Source organism: Carya illinoinensis, chromosome 11 (assembly GCF_018687715.1).
Source record: "Carya illinoinensis cultivar Pawnee chromosome 11, C.illinoinensisPawnee_v1, whole genome shotgun sequence".
Classification (NCBI taxonomy): Eukaryota; Viridiplantae; Streptophyta; class Magnoliopsida; order Fagales; family Juglandaceae; genus Carya; species Carya illinoinensis.
The window spans coordinates 24932699-24953589 of record NC_056762.1 but is presented as its reverse complement, the minus strand read 5'-3'; the positions used below and the strand labels follow the sequence as shown (position 1 = coordinate 24953589).

The 20891-nt window shown below is 34.3% G+C and overlaps 1 protein-coding gene across 1 annotated transcript; it reads left to right on the top strand.

Moving 5' to 3' along the window:
• Window positions 1-9199: 9199 nt before the first annotated feature.
• On the top strand, window positions 9200-18260 carry LOC122280924 (protein transport protein SEC16B homolog). The gene is made up of 14 exons (XM_043092057.1): window positions 9200-9358; window positions 9473-11534; window positions 11880-12200; window positions 13432-13560; window positions 13642-13764; window positions 13892-14059; window positions 14702-14827; window positions 14922-15056; window positions 15480-15607; window positions 15688-15796; window positions 15875-16192; window positions 16293-16436; window positions 16573-16868; window positions 17259-18260. The coding sequence occupies exons 2-14, from the start codon at window positions 9738-9740 to the stop codon at window positions 17776-17778; spliced, it is 4314 nt and encodes a 1437-aa protein (XP_042947991.1). The 5' UTR covers window positions 9200-9358; window positions 9473-9737; the 3' UTR covers window positions 17779-18260.
• Window positions 18261-20891: the final 2631 nt, after the last annotated feature.

Here is a 20891-nt window from a genome sequence, read left to right as displayed (position 1 = left end):
TTTGCATACTAACTCCAAAAGTCACCAAAATTTACATGCCTCATGTAAATTTTATCCTCAACTCAAATATCAATTTAGAAAAATTTAAAACTAATCACAACTATTAAAACTCCATAGGGCCGAAATTCTCATATGCTATTTCTATTGATTTTTGTTTCCAACTTGTTTTGATCAACCTTTTGATCTATGACTTATAAATATGTGATCTTCAAACCAAACCATCACATGGTTTAAAAAGATGTCCTAAAACATATATAAGCTTTTAATTAAAGATCACATGGTTAAAAATTAACCAAAACATAAATTTAGTCAAGAACATCCACACTTTGGCTTATTTGAATATCTCTTTGCATAAAATTTCATATCTTTGAAACTAATATCAAATATCTTCAAAATAATAATATAACATGTATATAAGATGCTTAGGATCCTCCAATAAAATTATCAAAGTCATTAGAATAGGTTTAGACCACCAAAGAGTTAAACTTTCTCAAAATAGAAACTGTTTTTCTTCTTCCAGTTTCTAAGTTTCTAAATCTAAGCAAATATTTCATCAAAACCTTCAATCATGCAAAAATCCTCAACCAATAGTCATATATACATGTTAACAATACTCCATAAAAATTTCGGACCAATATCTATCCATTAGCTTGGTCAAAAACTCCAAACTATAACATATTCTCCAGTTTATCTCCCAGAATGACCTTTCTATAGTTTACACAATATTTGACTGACCAAATGATTTTCAAATGGGGCAAATAAGATATCCATGTAAACTAGACTCAAAAAGGAACAACTTATATGAAGGAGACTTTATGATAAAACACTTACAACAGCTTCGAAATGGGCATGCAAAATAACTCCTAAAAGCTGTCCGAGAGAGAATGTTTGATATTCTTTTAAAGAAACGTGTAAATGAAGATAATTTCGTGGGTGATGGCTGGAGATGCTTATGGAAGAGATAAGGGAGATGATAAGGCTGGAGTTGAGAGTTGAGTGTGGTTTTCTCCTACCCAAAATATCTATAAAATATTATCTCAAAATATTCTATCTAATAATATCTATAAAAATCAGTTCAATATATTTTCCAAATATGGAGTAGACTTGGAAGAGTAAGGTGGCTAAAATCTTTCTATGTGTATTTTAAATCTCTATTCTTAAGATATTTTCCAAATGTGTATTTTGCTTAAGTGTCATGATCTCACACCTTGATTTCCTTCACAATTCCATCTAATGGTTTCTCTTTATGCCAAGTATCTAATACTATTCATTATATGTGGTTAAGATCTTGCCAAGTGTCCAAATAAAATATCGCTATCCTAATTTGGACATTTCACACTATGATTTTGAAAACACTGCGCTCAGTACATTTACCGAGGTTACTATTCACTCCAAAAATAAACGTAATAAACTTAGTACTGAAAAATTCTAAATATTCAATTAAGTCTAGTGGTGTAGACTATAATGTATTCTAACACTTTTAACTATCTCAAATAATTAAAATCGCATTTCTGGCACCATAGTGAGTGATAACACTAACTATGTTGACAGGCTAAAATTTATGCGATTAGTCGATTCGTGTAAACTTACAGAGTTTTCACGAGGTTCCTAAAGTCAATAGAAATTCCTTAATTGAATTTCTAGCGGGCTGTTACAGTAGCGCAATGGGCGGCCAAAGTGGCATCGACAATAAGGGGAAAAAGAAGGGGCAGCATGCGGGAGAGAGGAAACGGGGAAGAAAGAAGAAGAAAAAGAAAGAAAAGAAAGAAAAAGAAGAAAAAGAAAAGGAAAAAGGGAAAAAGAAAAAGAGAAAAGAAAAGAAATGAAGTCCAATCCTCACTCCGAAAACCAAAAACAGATCCGCCGAAAACGATTTTAAAACCGTAAAACGATTAAATTAAAATAAATTAAACACAACATCAAATAAATTAAAAACCAATTAAAATACAATAATTTAAAATAAATAAACCAATATATTAATTAAATTAAAAACAACAATTTAGTGAAAATACACGTAAAAGAGGGTCATCACAATGCCTTTCGCCGACCTGAGGAGTATTGTCTCCGAGCACAACGTGCAACTCCCTAATAGTCAAGTTGCTCCTGTTGAAGGGATGTGAACTTGTGTTCTCTCTCTTTCTCTCATATTACATAATGTTTATTTTGTCTCTAATTTCTCTTTTAAACTTTTGTTAGTTTTCCAAATTACCCTTCATAACTCTTGTGTCATTTTATTCTCATCTAACACTTGTTTATTTATGTGCCTTAAAAAAAACACTTCTTTATTTTAGGACCCACAATTGAAGAGGCCGATTGAAGCGGGTGATCTTTATAATGGGCTCTACATGTACATGCCTGAATCTTCTCTCGCTTTAACTACTCAATCCATTGTCAATAAGACCTTATGGCATCAACATCTAGGTCATCCTTCCACTTTTATTATTCCCAGTATTTTTAATTCTCTGTGTATTCTCTCTGATTGTGACATTTGTGCTCGATCTAAAAACACAAGATTACCTTTTTCTATTCATGTAAATAAAAGTGTTTCTGATTTTAATCACATTTTTTGTGATATTTGGGTGGCTATCATAGTTCTTCTCTATGTGGGGCTTATTATTTCCTCACAATCATTAATGATTTTTCTCGTACTACTTAGATATATCTTATGCGTTTTAACTCTAAAGCTTTTACTCATTTAACGCATTTTTTTGCTCTTGTCTAAAATCAATTTAATACTACTATTAAAATTATTCGCACTAATAATGGACAAGAATTTCTTTCTCATCAATTTCAAACATATCTTCAAACTCATGATGTCATTCATGAACGTACTTGTATTGAAACTTCATAACAAAATGGCATTGCGGAATGTAAACATAGACACATTCTAAATGTTGCGCGTAGTCTCCGTTTCCAAGTATATCTACCTTTAAAATTTTGGAGAGATTCTATCCTCACCGCTGCATATCTCATTAATCGTACCCCCAGTCACATTCTCCAGAATAAGTCCCCTTTGAAATCCTTTCAATAAAACACCCAGCTATGATCATCTTTGAGTATTCGGGTGTCTTCGTTATGTACAAACCCTTAGTGCTCACCGCAACAAATTTTCTCTCCACGCCACTAAATGTGTTTTTCTTGGCTACTCTAGTACTCATAAAACATACAAACTCTACAATCTCGACACTCATTCCATCTTTTATTCTCATGATGTCACCTTCCATGGACACAACTTCATTTTCTAACACATTCCTACTTCCTCTCTTTCTCATCCTGTCCTTTCACTGCCTGTCCCTAAACCTCCTATACCATCTCTTCCATCTCCAACAACTCCTTCTCCCGACTCACCCAAGCATCCTTTCTCCTCACCTTTGTCTCCTCCTATCTTTTGTCCCCTCCACACCATCACTCGGCTGCCTATCTTCATGACTATGTTTTTCCTACACTCCACACGGAGCCCACGACATCTTCACCTACTACCCAGGCCTTAGGTACTGCTCACCATCTGTCTGCTTTTCTTTCAAATTCTCTTTTTTCTTGATCTCATCTCATTTTTTTAACTGCTCTAACCACTTGTGTTGATCCCTCATGTTATTTGATGCTATCCGCCATTCTCCTTGACGTGAAGTAATGTCTGTTGAAATTTACACTTTAGAGGATAACTCCACTTGGACTCTTGAGACACTTCCATCAGTCTCAGGCTAATCATTCTTTATTTACTCTTGTCCCCTCCACCAGCATTACTTTTATTATTGTTTATGTTGATGATATCTTGGTTACTAATAACGATATCTTTTGGATCGAGGTTTTCAAAAGACTCATCTTCACCCATTTCAAAACCAAAGATCTTGGTTCTTTGAAATATTTTCTCGGACATGAAATTGCTTGCTCTCACAAAGGTACCTTTCTCAATTAGCGCAAATATACACTTGATATTCTTTCCGACAGTGGACAACTTAGAGCTCAAACTGCCCCTTTTCCTATGGAACAGTACTTGAAACTCAACACTAAAGATGGTGATCTCCTCCCTAATCCTTGCACTTATAGACGCTTAGTTGGACAACTCATCTATTTGACCATCACCCGATCTAACATTGTCTATGCATGCTACTTATGTTCTTCGTTACATCAAAGACAGTCCAGGCTAAGGCATTTTCTTCTCTTCCTCTAGCAATATACATGTCATAGCATACACTAATTCTGATTAGGCTAGCCGTCCCACCACTCGTCGTTCCACTACTGAATATTTCATTTAGTTAGGGACTAATCCAATCTCATGGCATACAAAGAAACAGATTACTGGATACTTCTTCCACTGTATAAATTGCCGATATCTTCACCAAAGCTTTAGGATGAGAATTTTTTCATCATTTTGCACACAAGTTGGTTATTATGGATTTTCATACACCAACTTAAGGGGGAGTATTGACAATTGTCATATTTTCCAAATTTTCCATATCTAGAAAATTAGTCACCTTAATTCTAGGAATCTATCTAATTTGTATAATTAGTTTTCTTATCTTTTATACTTGTTTACATACTTAGTCTCTTGTACATCTATATATTTGTAAAATGATATACAAATGAATATACAGTTTTGAATGAAAATCACTCTCCCTCTCAGTTTTTAACAGATGCTTTCATCTCATCTTAATATCTAAATATCACAAATACAAACACTTTTTAATTTCAAAATTTTGACTTTTTCAATCAATTATTACAACTTTTTCAAATTTCTAGAAAAAACATAAAAAACAATTCAAACTTTCAAAATCCAAAACAAAAATAATATTAAAAAAAAAATTATAACAATGTTTTAACTTTATAATATTTTTATTCAACTTTTTCTCTATTCTTTTCCGAAATCCTGTAAAATATTTTAACTCAAACTATTTCTAATTTATTTCATCTCAACTCAAATTTTTCATTATTATTCACAAACCATCTCAACTCATTATCTAAATCAGACCCAGTGGTTAATGTAATGTATATTACAAAACAATGAAGGATGTGACCACACCTAGTACAATTTATTTGTTCCAATAATACAGTTTTGAAGGCGGTTATTCAAATTTTATCCGAGCTGATAATTAATTAGATTATCCACTCGTCCATATCTCAAGGTGGAAATGGGTATATGAGGTGGATACATGATTTAAACTCCGTAACTTGGATTTATTTATAATAAATTATGCCCAATCCAAATAGGTGTATTTAAAAAAAATTGATATATATATATACTTTTTGTTTTTTATTTTTTGTGTAAAATTTGGTCCACTTGGGTACAAGTCGGGTGCCCAAAACTTTTGGGTTTTAAAAAACGTTGGATTCCTTTGAGTATCCGACCGGGTTATGACCGGGGTTAACCCGAGCGAGTACTCGGGCTGCATTACACATATGGGGCCGGTTATAGCCGCCGAGTAACCGAATCCATACTTGGGTGAACGATACAAACATGCCGCTTCATTGAAAATGAAATCCAATTATACAAAACAACCTTTTATTTAATATAGAATTGTAAGAGAGTTAGATTAATTATTTTACTTTTGTCATTGTATGTCGCTAATTCTATTGTATGTTTGTTATGAAAGTGGAATTTATAAGTGAATTGAAATTTCCAATAAACGAGGAAATTACAACCGGCATAGGTGTGGGTTCATCAAAGGCAAAGGTGGTTTTCATAATGGGCTAATCAAGAACCAAAGTATCGTGGAGGCGGAATTTGAACCTAAAAGAAATCGTTTTAAGCTATACAAGTTTTGTATATGAGAAAACCCGGAAACCCCAGCCATAACCAACCGTCCAACCTCATTCTGCCACGTCAACATGTTATGTGACTAACTATGTACTTGCCTATACTAGATCTCATTTCTTATCCAAAATCCCCTTCACTCAGTAGGGGTGAAAAAAAAAATCGATGAACCTGTAAACCAGACCGGACTGGATTGAACTGGTGGATTTGGTCCGGTACCGAGTTTGGTTTGGTCTGGTATCGATTTTATTTTCCTTAAAACCGATCAAAATTGATTTAGCTCTATTTTTTTTTTTTTATAAAACCGGATCGAATCAGACCAGACCGATTAATATATATATTTTAATTTTTTATATTATATATAATTTTTATATATAATATATAAGTATATATAAAATAATTTTGTATTATATGATAAATTACTAATTAATATAATATTAAATTTAAAATCTTATACCACTAAAGTTTATTGTATTAATAGTTATACTAATACTATATCACTCTATATTATAATATACTATAATATATCACTATAGTATATAATACAATTATAATATCTATTATAATATACTACAATATATTATCACTATAATATACTATATTATATAATATAATATATAGTATATTAAAATCGAAAAATCGGACCAAACTGGACTGGAAAACTAGTAAAACTGAAGGTACCGATTTAGGAGGGTAATCGGTACATAATGGATTTTGAAAAATGAAAAACCGATACATACCGGTTCAGTCCTAAATTTTATAAAAAACTAGACCGGACTGGATTCGTTACACCACTACCACTCAGTAGCATCACTCGTAAATTGAAAAAATATTACAAAATCATAGAGCATATATACAATTAAATCTTGATAATTTGCCAAATAACGTAAAAATAAAACTTTAAAAACACAACTTACTGTCTATTTTAGATTTTTGACTAAAATATTTCATAGAATAATATTCATCTATTATTATTTTTGTAAATATGAAATATTTATAATTTTTTTTCTTTGTATAAACTATCAAGTGATCTTTTAGAATGCCATCTTTCATTCTAATATTTAAACTAGTTTATAAAATTTAATGTAAAATCTATCTATTTTGGTATCACATTAAGGATAGAATACTACAATTGAGACTCAATAAAATTTAGAGGATAAATCATCTCCACTATTTTTTATATAAATCATCAATTTTAAATAGTTTTCCTGGTACTTTCATTTTAAATTCTATATTAAGAAAATTAATATTTTATAATAAAAACTATAAATATTAGTTTTAATTTAATTTTAATTTGACCACATCCTTGAATTTAATTTAATTTAATAAGTTGCTTCTTGTTCTATTGTGCTACATACCTCTTTATCTTACGTGTAGCCGGCCCGTTGGTGGGTTGTTTTTCGCCCAATAGCAATAGGGCTGTTACAAAGCGTTTCTCTTTGTGTGTATATATATATATATATTTAAAAAAATAGATAAATCTAGAATTTATATAAAAAATATTTTTTTAATAGTAGATTTCATTTCTTTTAGAAAAATGATTTAACAGTCATGAGTGCACAAGTGCAGTGCAATTTTTTTTTTTAAAAGATGTGAGTAAATATGAGACTTATATGAAAACAAAAACTCTATTGTAGTTATTTTTGTGTACTCATTGCATAATATATTAATATGATTGGCTGTATCATTTTTTTAATATAAACTAAATATTTTAACCAATTATATCAATAAAGTATGTAAAGAGTACGTAAAAGTAACTTTATGTGACATAACTCAAAAAATAATTTTTTTAATAGTGAATCCTAATTTTTTAAAAATGATTACATGGAACTTACGCACTCTATGACTATATTTACTATTACTGATTGAAGAAATTTTTTATCCACATCATAATAATATCTAAATAAAAATTTATACTTGACTTGTCAAATTATTATATATTTATATGAGATTTGAAGTATTAAATTAGATTTTAAAATTATTTTTATTGTATAATAAATCTGTATATTAACAAAATGAAAATGTATTTTTCATTCATTTTTTAATTATTTTTTTTAAAATAATCTTTATTTTCTTAAAGTTAAAATTATCTTTTTTGAAAGCATGGAAAAGTTAATTTCCTTTTTAAAATTCTTATTTCTAAAAGTATTTAATTTTTATTTTTTAGAAATAATCTTTATTTTCTTAGCGTTATTTTAATTTAAGTTAATTTTTATTATTTTGAAAATGATTTTTTTTTTTTTATATAAAAGCTTAAATCTGTAGTTTGTTTATTTGTTTGTTTTATTTTTCCGAAGATTTTTAAGAGCCATTTCGTCTTTTTAAGAGAAAATGAGTCATTGTAATTTTTGTTAGGAAACTGCTAACTTGGTCCAGAGTTTTGCTCCCAAATTTTGACAATTCATTTATTTTATTTATTTTTTATTTTTTTTATTTAATTATTAAAAAATTAATTATTAGTGAATTTATGTATTTCTTTTAAATAATTATTTAAAGATGTTTAAAAAAAGTTTAAAATTTTTATTTTGCACTAATGATACGTCCAACGATAAACATTGGGCGGAGTAGCACTCTTTTGATATTTTGTGAGATATTGTCGAAACTAATGTTTTTACCCGACTTCCATTTTTTTTTTTGCAAGGGTTTATATTATGAGGACGGCTATAATCATTAAAGAATTATATAAAAGTAATCTCATAAATTGATATAGTTACATTATCATGTGATTCGTCATATTTATTTTATAATAAAAATAATTTTATAATCTGACGAATTATATCAAGTTATATCAGTTTGTGAAATTAATTTTATGTAATCCTGTTATGTCTAGAATATTTCTTTTAGATTATTGGAATAAAATAGGAATTTGTGTCCTATTAGGAATAGAATATAGAGTAATTTTATATACAATCGTGAAATGTATAAACGTCACGTAATTGTTTTAAAAAAGAGTAGGGTTTATTATTAAAAAGTTAATTTTTTCATGTAGATCTTATATTTTATTTAATTTTTTCAAAATAATTCGCGACGGTTACACAATTCACAATTACAAATATCTTTTCTCTAGAATATAATGTGATCGGCTAATAAAAAAATTTTACTACATACAGTCATTTTTATGTACTTTTTACATATTTTACTGATGTAATTGATTAAATCAATTATTTTATAATAAAAAATGATGTTGTTAATCATATTATTAGAGTACATAAAAAAATACTTAAAAATTATTACATATAAAATTTTTGTTAAAATAAAAAAGGAAATAGAGTATAATGTGGCCACGGTAACCTTTCCATGTGAGATATATATCTATATATTATATATATATTTAAATTTATTTAATTTTTATTTTATATTTGGGAAAAAAAAAATATTAGGAAGGTGCAACAAAGCAATTTGCATGCACAAACCCAGCTATTATCGCTCCTCAAACATATCCGGCGGTAAATAAAGAGATAATAATATATAATAATCTAAACTAAAATAAAAGAAATTCGAAAATAATAATAAATAATAAACGAAGCTCTTGGTGGGTGCGAGATCGGAGGCTCTCCTCTGCTCAAATACTCTGTGTTTCTCTTCGACATTTCCTCCTCTGGATCTGTAAGCTATTTTTGGCATTTTGTTTAATTATTTACTTTGGCTTCAACTCAATGCGTTGAATTCAGGCCGAATCTCGCATAATTTTGGTGGTTTTTTCTTGATTTATTGCTCTAGGATTTCAACTTTATCAACCGTTGATCTTGTTCGTTCAAGGGCCATGTATCTTTGATTTAGGGTTAGGTTCGGGGGAATCTCTGATTTTGAGGTGAGATTCTGCGTTTCGGCTTTGGATCTCGAGGTTTTGTTAATCTTTCAGCTCGAATTTCGAGGTTCCGCTTTCGGACGAGTTATTACTTCGTGGAAAATTTGGGGGTGGGGTTGTACTCGGTGGGGAATTTAGCGAATTTTGGTGGGATCGGGAAGGGTTAGGGTTTGATAAATGGCTTCGAATCCTCCATTCCAGGTGGAGGATCAGACGGACGAGGATTTCTTCGATAAACTGGTACACGATGAGTTTGGGCCTACCACAACCGGATCAAATCCTCAGTTCACTGATGGTAATGATTCCGACGACGCGAAAGCGTTCGCGAATCTGAACATCGGAGAGGTTGGAAATGCATCTGGGGATTTGGGCGGCGGCGGCGATGATAGCATGTTGGAATTCAAAGCGAAAACCGAAAAGGATCGCGTGGATGGCGCTGCAGAGTCGTTGGGTGCTCACGCTGAAGAGATGAATTCATTGGTTTCATCGAATTCGGTTGGGTGTGATAGTATGGTCGAGTCTAGTAATGATGGGATAGGATCCGAATTCACATCGGACTCGACCATGAGCAAGAGCAGTGGATCCGGAGTGTCTGGGGTTAAGGAGGTGGGCTGGAATTCTTTTCACGCGGACTCAGAGCAGAACAGCAGTAAAGGGTTCGGCTCGTACTCAGATTTTTTCAATGATTTGGGTGGGGATTCTGGTGCTTTCCCGGGGGATGTCGGTGATAACTTGAATGGCCAGGCGAAAACTGTATCGGCCCATGAGGAATGTGGAGCTGATGGAATGAATAATTCTGTTAATTATGTGAATTATCAGGAGAGTCAAGTTTATGGTGCATCAATGGAACAAAGTACAAATGTGCAGGATTTAAATAGTAGTCAGTCCTGGGAAAATATGTATCCGGGATGGAAGTACGACCCCAATACCGGGCAATGGCATCAAGTGGATGGTTATGATACTATGGCAACCGATGTTCATCATACAGGAAGTGATTGGGGTGTTGTTTCTGATCAGAAAACGGACGTTTCTTACTTGCAGCAGGCTGCTCAGCCAGCTGTAGAAACTGTGACCGAAACTAGCACGGCCGAGAGTGTATCTAACTGGAGTCAGGTTTCCCAAGGTAATAACGGGTACCCAGAGCATATGGTTTTTGATCCTCTGTACCCAGGTTGGTATTACGACACAATTGCGCAAGAATGGCGGGCATTGGATACCTACAATGCCTCCATTCAATCGACAGCACAGGCCCATGATCAGGAGCATCAAAATGGGTTTGTTTCCACTGGTAATTTTCATCAGAATGGTAATAGCTTATATGGCGGGTACTTGCAAGCTGATAATTATGGACAAGGTTTTGGTAGCCAAGGCCCAGATGGAAGCTGGACTGGGGCTTATAGCAATGATTATCAGCAAAATTTGAATGCGTGGCCAGCTGAAACTGTTCCAAAAAGTGAGGCTTTTGCGACCTATAGCAATGATTATCAGCAACATTTGAATGCATGGTCAGCTGAAGCTGTTCCAAAGAGCGAGGCTTTTGTGACTTTGAGTGGAAACCAGCACTTGGACAATTCTTATGGTTCCAAGTCTTCTTTAAACATTAACCAACAGAAGTCCTTGAATTCCTTCGGAACAGTTTCAATATACAATGAAGCAAGTCAGGCTCATGGTAAGGCTAATAGTACTGTTGAATTCAATAACTTTATCCCTGATGGGAACTTTAGCCAGCAGTTTAAGCAGGCAAATACAAAACTAGATGAACAAACACAATTCTCGAACAATTACTTTGGCAGTCACAAACCCCCAAATCTTTCACCTCAATCGTTTGAGAGTGGCCATCGGACTTATGCTCCCAATGCTGGAAGATCATCTGCTGGGCGTCCTCCACATGCCCTGGTAACTTTTGGGTTTGGCGGAAAACTCATTGTAATGAAAGATAAAAGTTCTCTCAGTAGCTCATCGTATGGAAGCCAGGTTGGGGCCTTGGAATCTTCTCCTTTTTCTTTCGATTTTTTTTTTTGTTTTTTTTTCATGCTTTTCTGGGTTGGCAAAAACTTAGACAAGGAAATAAGAATATCTTTCTAAAATTTGTCCTTTCTGTGTTATCTGAGACATGGTGTCCCATAAGGCATCTTCTGTGGAAAAAAAAAAATTGTTGAAACATCAAATTGCTGTATAATTTGTTGAGTGAATCTTTTTGCTTCTTTAGAATCAATATATTTTTTATTTCCTCTCAGTTCTTTCGGGGAGTTGACCAAAAGGAACATGCTAATATTGATATATGAAAGAGCTAATTACCTAATTTTGTTTTACGTGAAGGATCCTGGAGGAGGCTCAATTTCTATAATGAACTTGATGGAAGTTGTTATGGAAAACACTGATATGTCAAGCTGTGGATTGGGTGCCTCTGGTTATTTTCGTGCTTTGTGCCAACAGTCCTTTCCAGGTCCATTGGTTGGTGCTAGTGTTGGAAGTAAAGAGTTGAACAAGTGGATTGACGAGAGGATAACAAGCTGTGAATCACCTGACGTAGATTATAAAAAGGGTGAACTATTGAGGTTGCTTCTTTCTTTGCTTAAAATTGCTTGCCAACATTATGGAAAACTTCGATCTCCGTTTGGTGCCGACACTGTGTTGAGGGTAAGTCAAACCTTTTCCTTTATTTATTATTATATGATTATTATTATTTATTTGATGAGAAATTTGTAACATCTATTATATACCCGAATGTAGTAGAAGAACAATAATTGTGATGAATTCTCACTGTGCTTTTGCTTACTTGCTGGCTGTGCTCTTGAAAGGTTGATCAATGACTCAGCCCTTCAATTTCTACCTGTTGTGCATGAAAAATTGTGGGTGTGGCCTTGGCAAATTCATAATTGTGGTAACCCTTTAGGAGTTAAAATTTAAATTTGCTTTCTATTTGCTCGTAAATTATTGCCAAGGCTGTTTAATATTAGTTTTAATACTTCCATGTTTTCTTGATACTAGAGTACTCAAGTGCCTCATTTTTATGGTTAATGACATATATATGGTAGGGTATTCTTCATAAAATTACAGAGTAATAATCTATGTGACATAAATGCTCGCCATAGCCCCATGTCCTTCCCATTTTCTTTCATTTAATAGAATGATGTAGGTCTAAAAGCTGAGGCATGAAATGAGAACAGCTAAGAAGACTTGCATTGTTATTCTATTTATAGCATTTATTGATGCTACAAGGACGTCAAAAAAATTCTCAATGATATATGACGTGATTAAAAGAGAACTTATTAGGTATATAGGGCCCGAATGAGGTAAAATTATCCATTTGGAAATCCTAATTAGTTGGGATTAAGGCTCCTTTGAGTTTAGGTGATACTGTTAGTAAATAGGTTTGTCTTCAAAATAAATGGTTACATCATTCTTCTAGGGGGTTCTTAGACGCCATCTAGGAAATCCATCTGTCAGTACACTTAAAACCAGGGTACTTCCAAGTATGAAAATAAAAATACTGGGATTTTCCAATGATGTTCCTTTCTCATGTGATGCTTTTAGAAGCAGAGATAATTCTTGATTATTTTAATACTTTTGTTTCTCATGTTTCCATGAATTATTTTTTTTTCATAGGTAAAATAAAATTTTATTGAAAAGAAAACAAATGGGCATAGCCCATGTATACAGTGAAAAATTATTTTAGGTTGCATTTATTGCGATATTATAAAAACTTTTCAGTTGGCCTGCTTCCCTCAGTCGTATCTTTTCTGTATATCTTTTCAGTCATATCTTCGCTGTTATTTTCTTCCAGCCAATTGTATTCTTTAAGAACAGCCTGGCCTTGGATATTATAAATAGGGCATTTGGTAATGTCTTTGCTCTGTATTTGGAATAGGAAAATGATTCTCCAGAATCAGCAGTTGCTAAACTTTTTGCATCTGCCAAGTGGAATGGTACTCAATTCAGTGAGTATGGTGCTCTTAGCCACAGTTTGCAGAAATTGCCTTCTGAAGGACAAATAATGGTATGTGATAAATTGCTTTGCCTTTCTTCCCCACTTTACCGGATTTTTTACAATCCTGTAAAATTTTGACTTGCTTTACAGGCAACCGCTTCTGAGGTACAAAGTTTCCTGGTTTCTGGTAGAAAGAAAGAGGCTCTTGAATGTGCACAAGAAGGTCAGCTGTGGGGACCTGCACTTGTGCTTGCTTCACAGCTTGGTGATCAGGTTTGTTGTCCGTTTCAGTCAATCCAGATGTTTGCATTTGTTTGGTAGAGAGTTTTGAGCTTACATCTTCTCACCTTCTTCCTCTTTCTCTTCATTGTGGTGGGGGTGCCGGCTTGGACCAATGCAGTACTATGTTGATACTGTGAAGCAAATGGCGCTTCGCCAGCTGGTTGCCGGATCACCTCTTCGTACTTTATGCCTCCTAATTGCAGGGCAACCTGCAGAAGTTTTTTCCTCGGGCACAACTGATCCAGGTCTTCGGGGTGCTGTTAGTATGCATCAACAGCCTGCCCAGGTGATGTATTGATTTAAGAATTTTTCATTGTCGTGTTTGTTGCTACATTATCATTTTCCTTTTTCACATTACGCAATTATACACTTTGGTATTTGAGAAAAGAAAGGTTACGCTGTATCCAGGCAGAGGTTTCCTATTAAGGACAAGCATTTTATGTTGAAGACATGTTCAATAGGTTGTTTGATCCAAATTTTACAAAGTGATAAATTTTAGATACGTTTTGGGCCATTTGGCCAAGTTGGCTGTGTAATGAACTATTATGGACCCACATGAGTTATGGGCCTCGAATGGTTAACCTAGCTAGGAGGTGGCCCAAATGGGCCATTTCTAACTAGTCTTTTTGAAATATTTTATGAAGAAAACTCAACCGATTTCTGAGTAAAATTAAAGACTAACATTATTATAGTTATTTCATTCAAAACTACTTATAAAAAAAAAAAATATTGAAAAACATTTATGAAACGATGATAGGAAAAAGTACACTTTGTACCCTCAAAACTATTAGAGGTTTTGTAATTTGTAACCAAAGTGCAAAATTGATCTAGCTGCTACTTGTTGGCATCTTTTGAAATTATACCAAATTCTTCTGTTAGCATCTATGACTTGGAACCATAGCCTTATTTTTTTATGGTGAAATTACAGAGTGGAGCCAATTTTATGCTTGATGACTGGGAGGAAAATTTGGCAGTAATAACTGCAAACAGAACAAAGGATGATGAACTTGTGCTCATTCATCTTGGAGATTGCTTGTGGAAGGAAAGAAGTGAGGTACTGTATCATGTCCTATGATTTATACTGCTTATTGTTTTTTTTTTGGGAACAATTTTTATTCCTGAACCTAAAGACTTGAGTCCTGTTTCAGATTACTGCTGCGCACATCTGCTATTTAGTTGCGGAAGCAAACTTTGAGTCATACTCGGACAGTGCCAGACTCTGTTTAATTGGAGCAGATCACTGGAAATGTCCTCGAACCTATGCTAGTCCAGAGGCTATTCAGGTGCTTTCAGATTCCAATCAGCACACTCTGTTGATAGTGCATGTATTAGTTCGGGAATTCTAGTGGTTGCAAGATGGTTTAACTTTCTTTGAGATTGCTGGACTGAAACTAAACATATTTAGAGCTTTTTATATTTTGTGGCTGTGCGCATAAACTGAAATTTCCTTGTGGTTGCACCTTTTATGTTGGAGGCCTTGCAGCTGTCATTGTAGGATTATCTCTAAGTAATGGCCTGATGCTTAATTCACTGTCCCTTTCTTGTTTAGCTTTGATTAGCCTAAGCTCAGATGTTCTCGTGGTTGTCAATCACAGTGTCTTTTCATTTTCTCAAGCACTTATTCCCTTACATTAATTTATATAGTAAATGATGCTTTATGGAAAATTCATACTGAAGTACTGAAGATACCTGATGGCATTGGACAGAGGACCGAGTTATATGAATATTCCAAGGTGCTTGGGAACTCTCAGTTTATCCTGATACCATTTCAACCATATAAGCTCATATATGCACACATGCTAGTTGAAGTAGGGAAGGTTTCTGACTCTTTGAAGTAAGTAGGAATTGTTTCATTTTGATGCTTCATGCAATTTTTTCATCCTTTTCCCTTTTAAACATGTTTGGTTAACTCAGATACTGTCAAGCGGTATTGAAGTCTTTGAAGACTGTTCGAGCTCCTGAAGCGGAAACATGGAAACAATTGGTTCTATCTCTTGAGGAGAGGATCAGAGCCCATCAACAGGTGCTTATTCCTATTAGTGTTTCTATTGACTTATAAGCTATTATTGCTGATCCCTTGCAATGAACATCCTTATTGCAGGGTGGATACACTGCAAATTTGGCTCCGACAAAATTAGTTGGCAAATTGCTTAACTTTTTTGATAGTACTGCCCATCGTGTTGTTGGGGGTCTACCACCACCTGCACCATCAGTATCACAAGGGAGTGTTGCTGGGAATGAACACTATCCGCAGCCCACCGGCCCTAGAGTATCGACTAGTCAGTCAACAATGGCCATTTCATCATTAATGCCTTCTGCTTCAATGGAGCCCATAAGTGATTGGAGGGCTGATGGTAATAGAATGACAATGGTTAATAGAAGTGTTTCAGAGCCAGACTTTGGTAGAACTCCAAGACAGGTATAGAGTGTCTCCCAACTTGGGGATCTGTATCTAATTCTTCGTTATGTGTACTTGGTTGAATAAAATTTGCAATTTTACCAACTTATGATGGGATCAGGTTGATTCATCGAAAGACATTACCTCAACAAATGACCAAGGGAAAGCTTCAGTTGGGTCATCACGCTTTGCTCGTTTTGGTTTTGGCTCTCAGTTGTTGCAAAAGACTGTCGGGCTAGTTTTAGGGCCTCGCTCGGGTCGACAGGTAGTGACTTGGAAAATTGTTATTTTTTAGACTTCTCTCCATTTTTTTTTTCATGTTTGTCTTTTTCTTGATTATGGTTAATGTTTTTCTTGATACCCCTTTTAAATGATTTTTTTATTCTGCATTGCTGCTGAAGGCTAAGCTAGGTGAAAAGAACAAATTCTATTATGATGAAAAGCAGAAGAGATGGGTAGAGGAAGGTGTGGAGCTACCAGCTGAGGAAGCTGCCTTGCCACCGCCTCCAACAACTGCAGCCTTCCAGAATGGTTTGTCAGATTACAATTTGAAAGCTGCAATGCAGAAAGAAGGGACTCCAATGAATCAGAGTCCAGATTACAAAACTCCTCCTTCAGAACATAATTCAGGAATCCCATATGTTCCATCCAGCTCAAATCAGTTTTTGGCTAGGGGAAGAATGGGTGTACGATCAAGGTAACTAAGAAAGTTTTGCTTTTTTCCTTTTTATCCAAATAAATGGTTACGCTAATTCCATGATTGAATCACGTGGAGTTATGAGGTGATAGTAATAATCGAATCAAGTGAAGGTGGAGCTTTATTGGTTTTTAAAGAGGAAGCTTGCAAAGATATATAATGAAAAATTGACCTTAAACTTTATTGGAGTATCAGGGTTGTATGATTTTATTTATTTGGTGAGTGGGGAGTTTTACTGAATTTGTGAAAATCTCTGGAGTACAGCACCTATATAAAAAAGTCCATTATCTTTCCTCGTTATCTCCAACAACATTCCTTTTTTGATATCTCCAGCAACAAATTGGAGACCACAAATTAATCTTGGTAGAGTATATTTATGTCCTTTTGCAGGTATGTGGACACCTTCAACCAAGGTGGTAGAAACCCCACAAACTTGTTCCAGTCACCTTCTGTGCCCTCTGTTAAGCCTGCTGTTGCTGCAAATGCAAAGTTTTTCATTCCCACCCCAGCATCGTCAGGTGAACAGACAATGGAGGCCATAGCAGAAAATGGGCAAGAAGGCACTGCAACCCATGAAGATCCTTCCACATCTACTGCATATGACTCTTTCCAGTCTCCCATACCTTCATCATCAATGGGCATGCAGAGGTTCCCGAGTATGGGTAGTGTCCCAGGCAAGGGTGTGGGGACAAATGGCCAGGCCTCTCTCCCTCCTCACTCGCGAAGAACTGCCTCCTGGGGTGGAAGTTTCAATGATCCATTCAGCCCTCCCAATCCGGCTGAAATAAAACCTCTAGGGGAAGCTTTGGGCATGCCCCCTTCTACATTTATGCCAAATGAGTCTTCTTTGATGCGCATGCCAATGAATGGTGGCAGTGTTGGGGATGACCTTCATGAAGTGGAACTTTGAGCCGACATAGGGAAAATGTAAATATTGAAGTTTTGTTCTTTGTGATCTATAGAATACTTGGGACAATCCTTCTCCCCGATCTCTTCAAAGTGCGAAATGGTGGTATGTGCCCGAACCCAAGTCCGCAGAAGAAACAAACGATGCTATCCCCTCCTGTTGTGTTTGAACTTTTGAAGAGATATAGGTGTCCGAAATTTTATTTGGATGTGCCGGTGCGGGGGAGCCACCACCATTTGAGGTTCGGGAGTTTATACATTTTATTATAAAGCAAAGGAGACAGTGTGGGCAGCATTGTACAGTTCATTTGTTCATTTATTGAGAAACAGAAAGTTAACCTGGGAAGGTAGGGTCTGAGAAGAAAAGATATAGCACATTGAATTGCAAAAATTAGTGTTTTGCTTTTTAATTTTCATGGTTTTAATGTTTTACAAAAATTAAACGAAATATTCAAATTGGATGATGAAATTTAGTTCTTTGAATTAGATCTCGTTTTTTATTTATTTATTTAAGTTTTAGTTAAAAAATTAATTTTTCTATTATTATTATTATTATTATTATTATTATTATTATTTTGCACTTCCCATCTTGAGAGCCTAGGCAGAAAGAAACTACCCCTCTGCCAGAACACTGAGGGATACCTATTTCCTCCATTTAGTCGGTCTTCCTTCACCAACACTTCATTTAGGGCTGTAATCGGTAACGTAGATTTAGGTAATTTTATTTTTTAAATTTTTTAAAATTACAAAAATGTCTCTCTTAAAATGATTTTTTATTTTATTTAATAAAGGGTCTGCACATACAATTTCCACTTAGAGACTACAAATAGAATATAAAATTTCTCTTATAATTTTTATTCTCTATTTATTTTAATTATTTATTGTGCCCAAGTTGTTGATTATAATATTATTTTCTTAAATGAAAAAGATTTCGTTGCAGAAATTTCACACTTTCATAAACTCGTATTAATAATTAATTACTCAAGAGTGAATTAAAACTCTAAAATAAGATAGGTAATCTATATATATATATATATATATATTTATGACTTTTTACCATTAAAGTATTATTTATATTATGTTCTAAGGTTAAATAATAAAATAACCCATATGGTTTGGCCTAGACAAATTGGTTGTCTTTTAAAAATGATTTTTTTTCATTCTTATTCTTTTAACTTCCATCGTTTAAATCCTTCTGTTATAAATTAGACCTATTAATGAAATCCCAATCGCCACTAATGAAAATGCAAAAAATGATTGTTGCAAGCGCTTGGTGCAAATGGTGTGCAACCAGCTATTTAATAAATTTATTTGATTTTTTTCTCCCCCTCTCTCCATTTCGTTCCCTCTCTCTCTATCTTTGTCGGTTGTAATTTTTACACCAAATCCTTCCACAGTAGTAGTTCCACAGGTTTTGGATTTGGATTTACTCAACTAAATAAAAACTTTCTAGTTCTTTTCCAATGATGGGTCTCGCCGGAACTTTACTAAACTCCATGTATAACTAAAGTCAATTCTTGTTCTTTGTTTCCATCGATAAGAATAGGGGTCAGAGTACTATTTCTCTTTCAGTTGGGAAGCTCCCTGGCCTGCTAGTGTTGTGAGTGAAGAGAAATTGGAAGAGGATGTTGAATTGAAAAATTTGGACAGCTTCTTGGCGATTACATTGATAATCCCAAATAAAAAATTATGTAGGAAATTTTAACATTTCATATTTTTGAGAGGCTGATAAACTTGAGGAGAGAGAGAGCTTTTGATGAGAGTGATCGAGGGGCACAAAAAGCAGAGTTTGGGCTAAGGAGAGAGAGAGGGAAGGAGATAGAGGGATGGGGGAGTCTGAGATATGTTGGGTTCGAGGAGATAAGAGTCTGGGAGTATATAGAATTGGCCTGCTAGTGTTGTGAGTGAAGAGAAACTGGAAGTTCTTAGGAAATATGAGCACGAAAAAGATTGACAAGCTGCTTATATATTCTCATGGCTTTTTGAGAAAACAAACGAGGAAAAAAAAAGAAATACGAGAAAACAAGAAAAGGAAGAAGAAAGAGAGAGAGGTATGCTTTACAACCTGATTGTATCCCGCTTGCACATCCTGACTGTACCTACCAAAATTGTAAAAATGTACTGCATGTCATAATATTCAAAAATTAAAAAGACTTAAAAATAAGGAAACTGTTGATCAAACCGATGCAGCATTATGTGTCTTTTCTTTAATATTAAATAAAAAAGGCAAAATGCGCTATTGGTTTGATGCATCGGTACCCCAGCACCATCCTTAAAAATAAAGTAAAAAAAAATAAAAATACAAAACTTAAAATTAAAAGCAAAAAAAGTCTTGAAGGGTGCTTTTATTTTCCATTTAAAAGATTAGTTGTAGAGTCTAAACATTTAGTAAAATTAGTTGTAACTATTTATTCTAATTAGTACTTGAGGCACCAAATAATGACATCACTATATATCTAGCTATCGATTGGTCGAAGTCGTACATTTTGCTGGATGCTAGGTAGTATTGATTGCATGCTTCGATACTGAAATAGTTATATTGCTACACAACGGATTCAGGAATTCCTCTCTCACCTACTATGAGTGGAGGTGCTCTCTCTCGCCTAGTGCAAGTACGGTTCTTTTTGTCCTTGGATATTTTCTGAAGAACTTTTCCTTAACGGGGGGACGATGAGTGGAATGGCGGATGACCTGGAAGGACTATATGGCCGCATGTCCTTAACAGAATCTGAGGAAGAAGTGGTGTTTGTTGATGAAGCGGTGGTTTGTGATACCGTCTACAGGGGTGAAAAATGCTTGATAATTCAGTTGCTGACTATGAAACATTACAGTAAGGAAGCATTGAAGCAGATGCTGCGAAGGATCTGGAGACTAGTAAAATCGATGCGCATTCAGAATCTTGGGTCCAAATTCCTCATTGCTGAGTTTGAGGAAATAAAGGATAAAGAGAGAGTGATTCGAGATGGACCCTGGACATTTGACAAACAGTTGGTGCTGGTGAAAGACTTTGATGGGGTGCAACAAACTCAAATGTTGTAACTGTTCGAGGCGTTATTTTGGGTCTGAATCCACGACTTGCCATTGATGGCCCGAAGCGAGGCTGTTGGAAAACTAATT

What these genes read in the sequence shown, in the direction of transcription:
- LOC122280924 (XM_043092057.1), top strand. Translation starts at nt 9,738, where the DNA reads ATGGCTTCGAATCCTCCATTCCAGGTGGAGGATCAGACGGACGAGGAT. An exon ending in GTGCCGACACTGTGTTGAGG is followed by an intron (nt 12,201 to 13,431) that starts GTAAGTCAAACC and finishes TATTTGGAATAG; the next exon opens with GAAAATGATTCTCCAGAATC. An exon ending in TGTGGAAGGAAAGAAGTGAG is followed by an intron (nt 14,828 to 14,921) that starts GTACTGTATCAT and finishes GTCCTGTTTCAG; the next exon opens with ATTACTGCTGCGCACATCTG.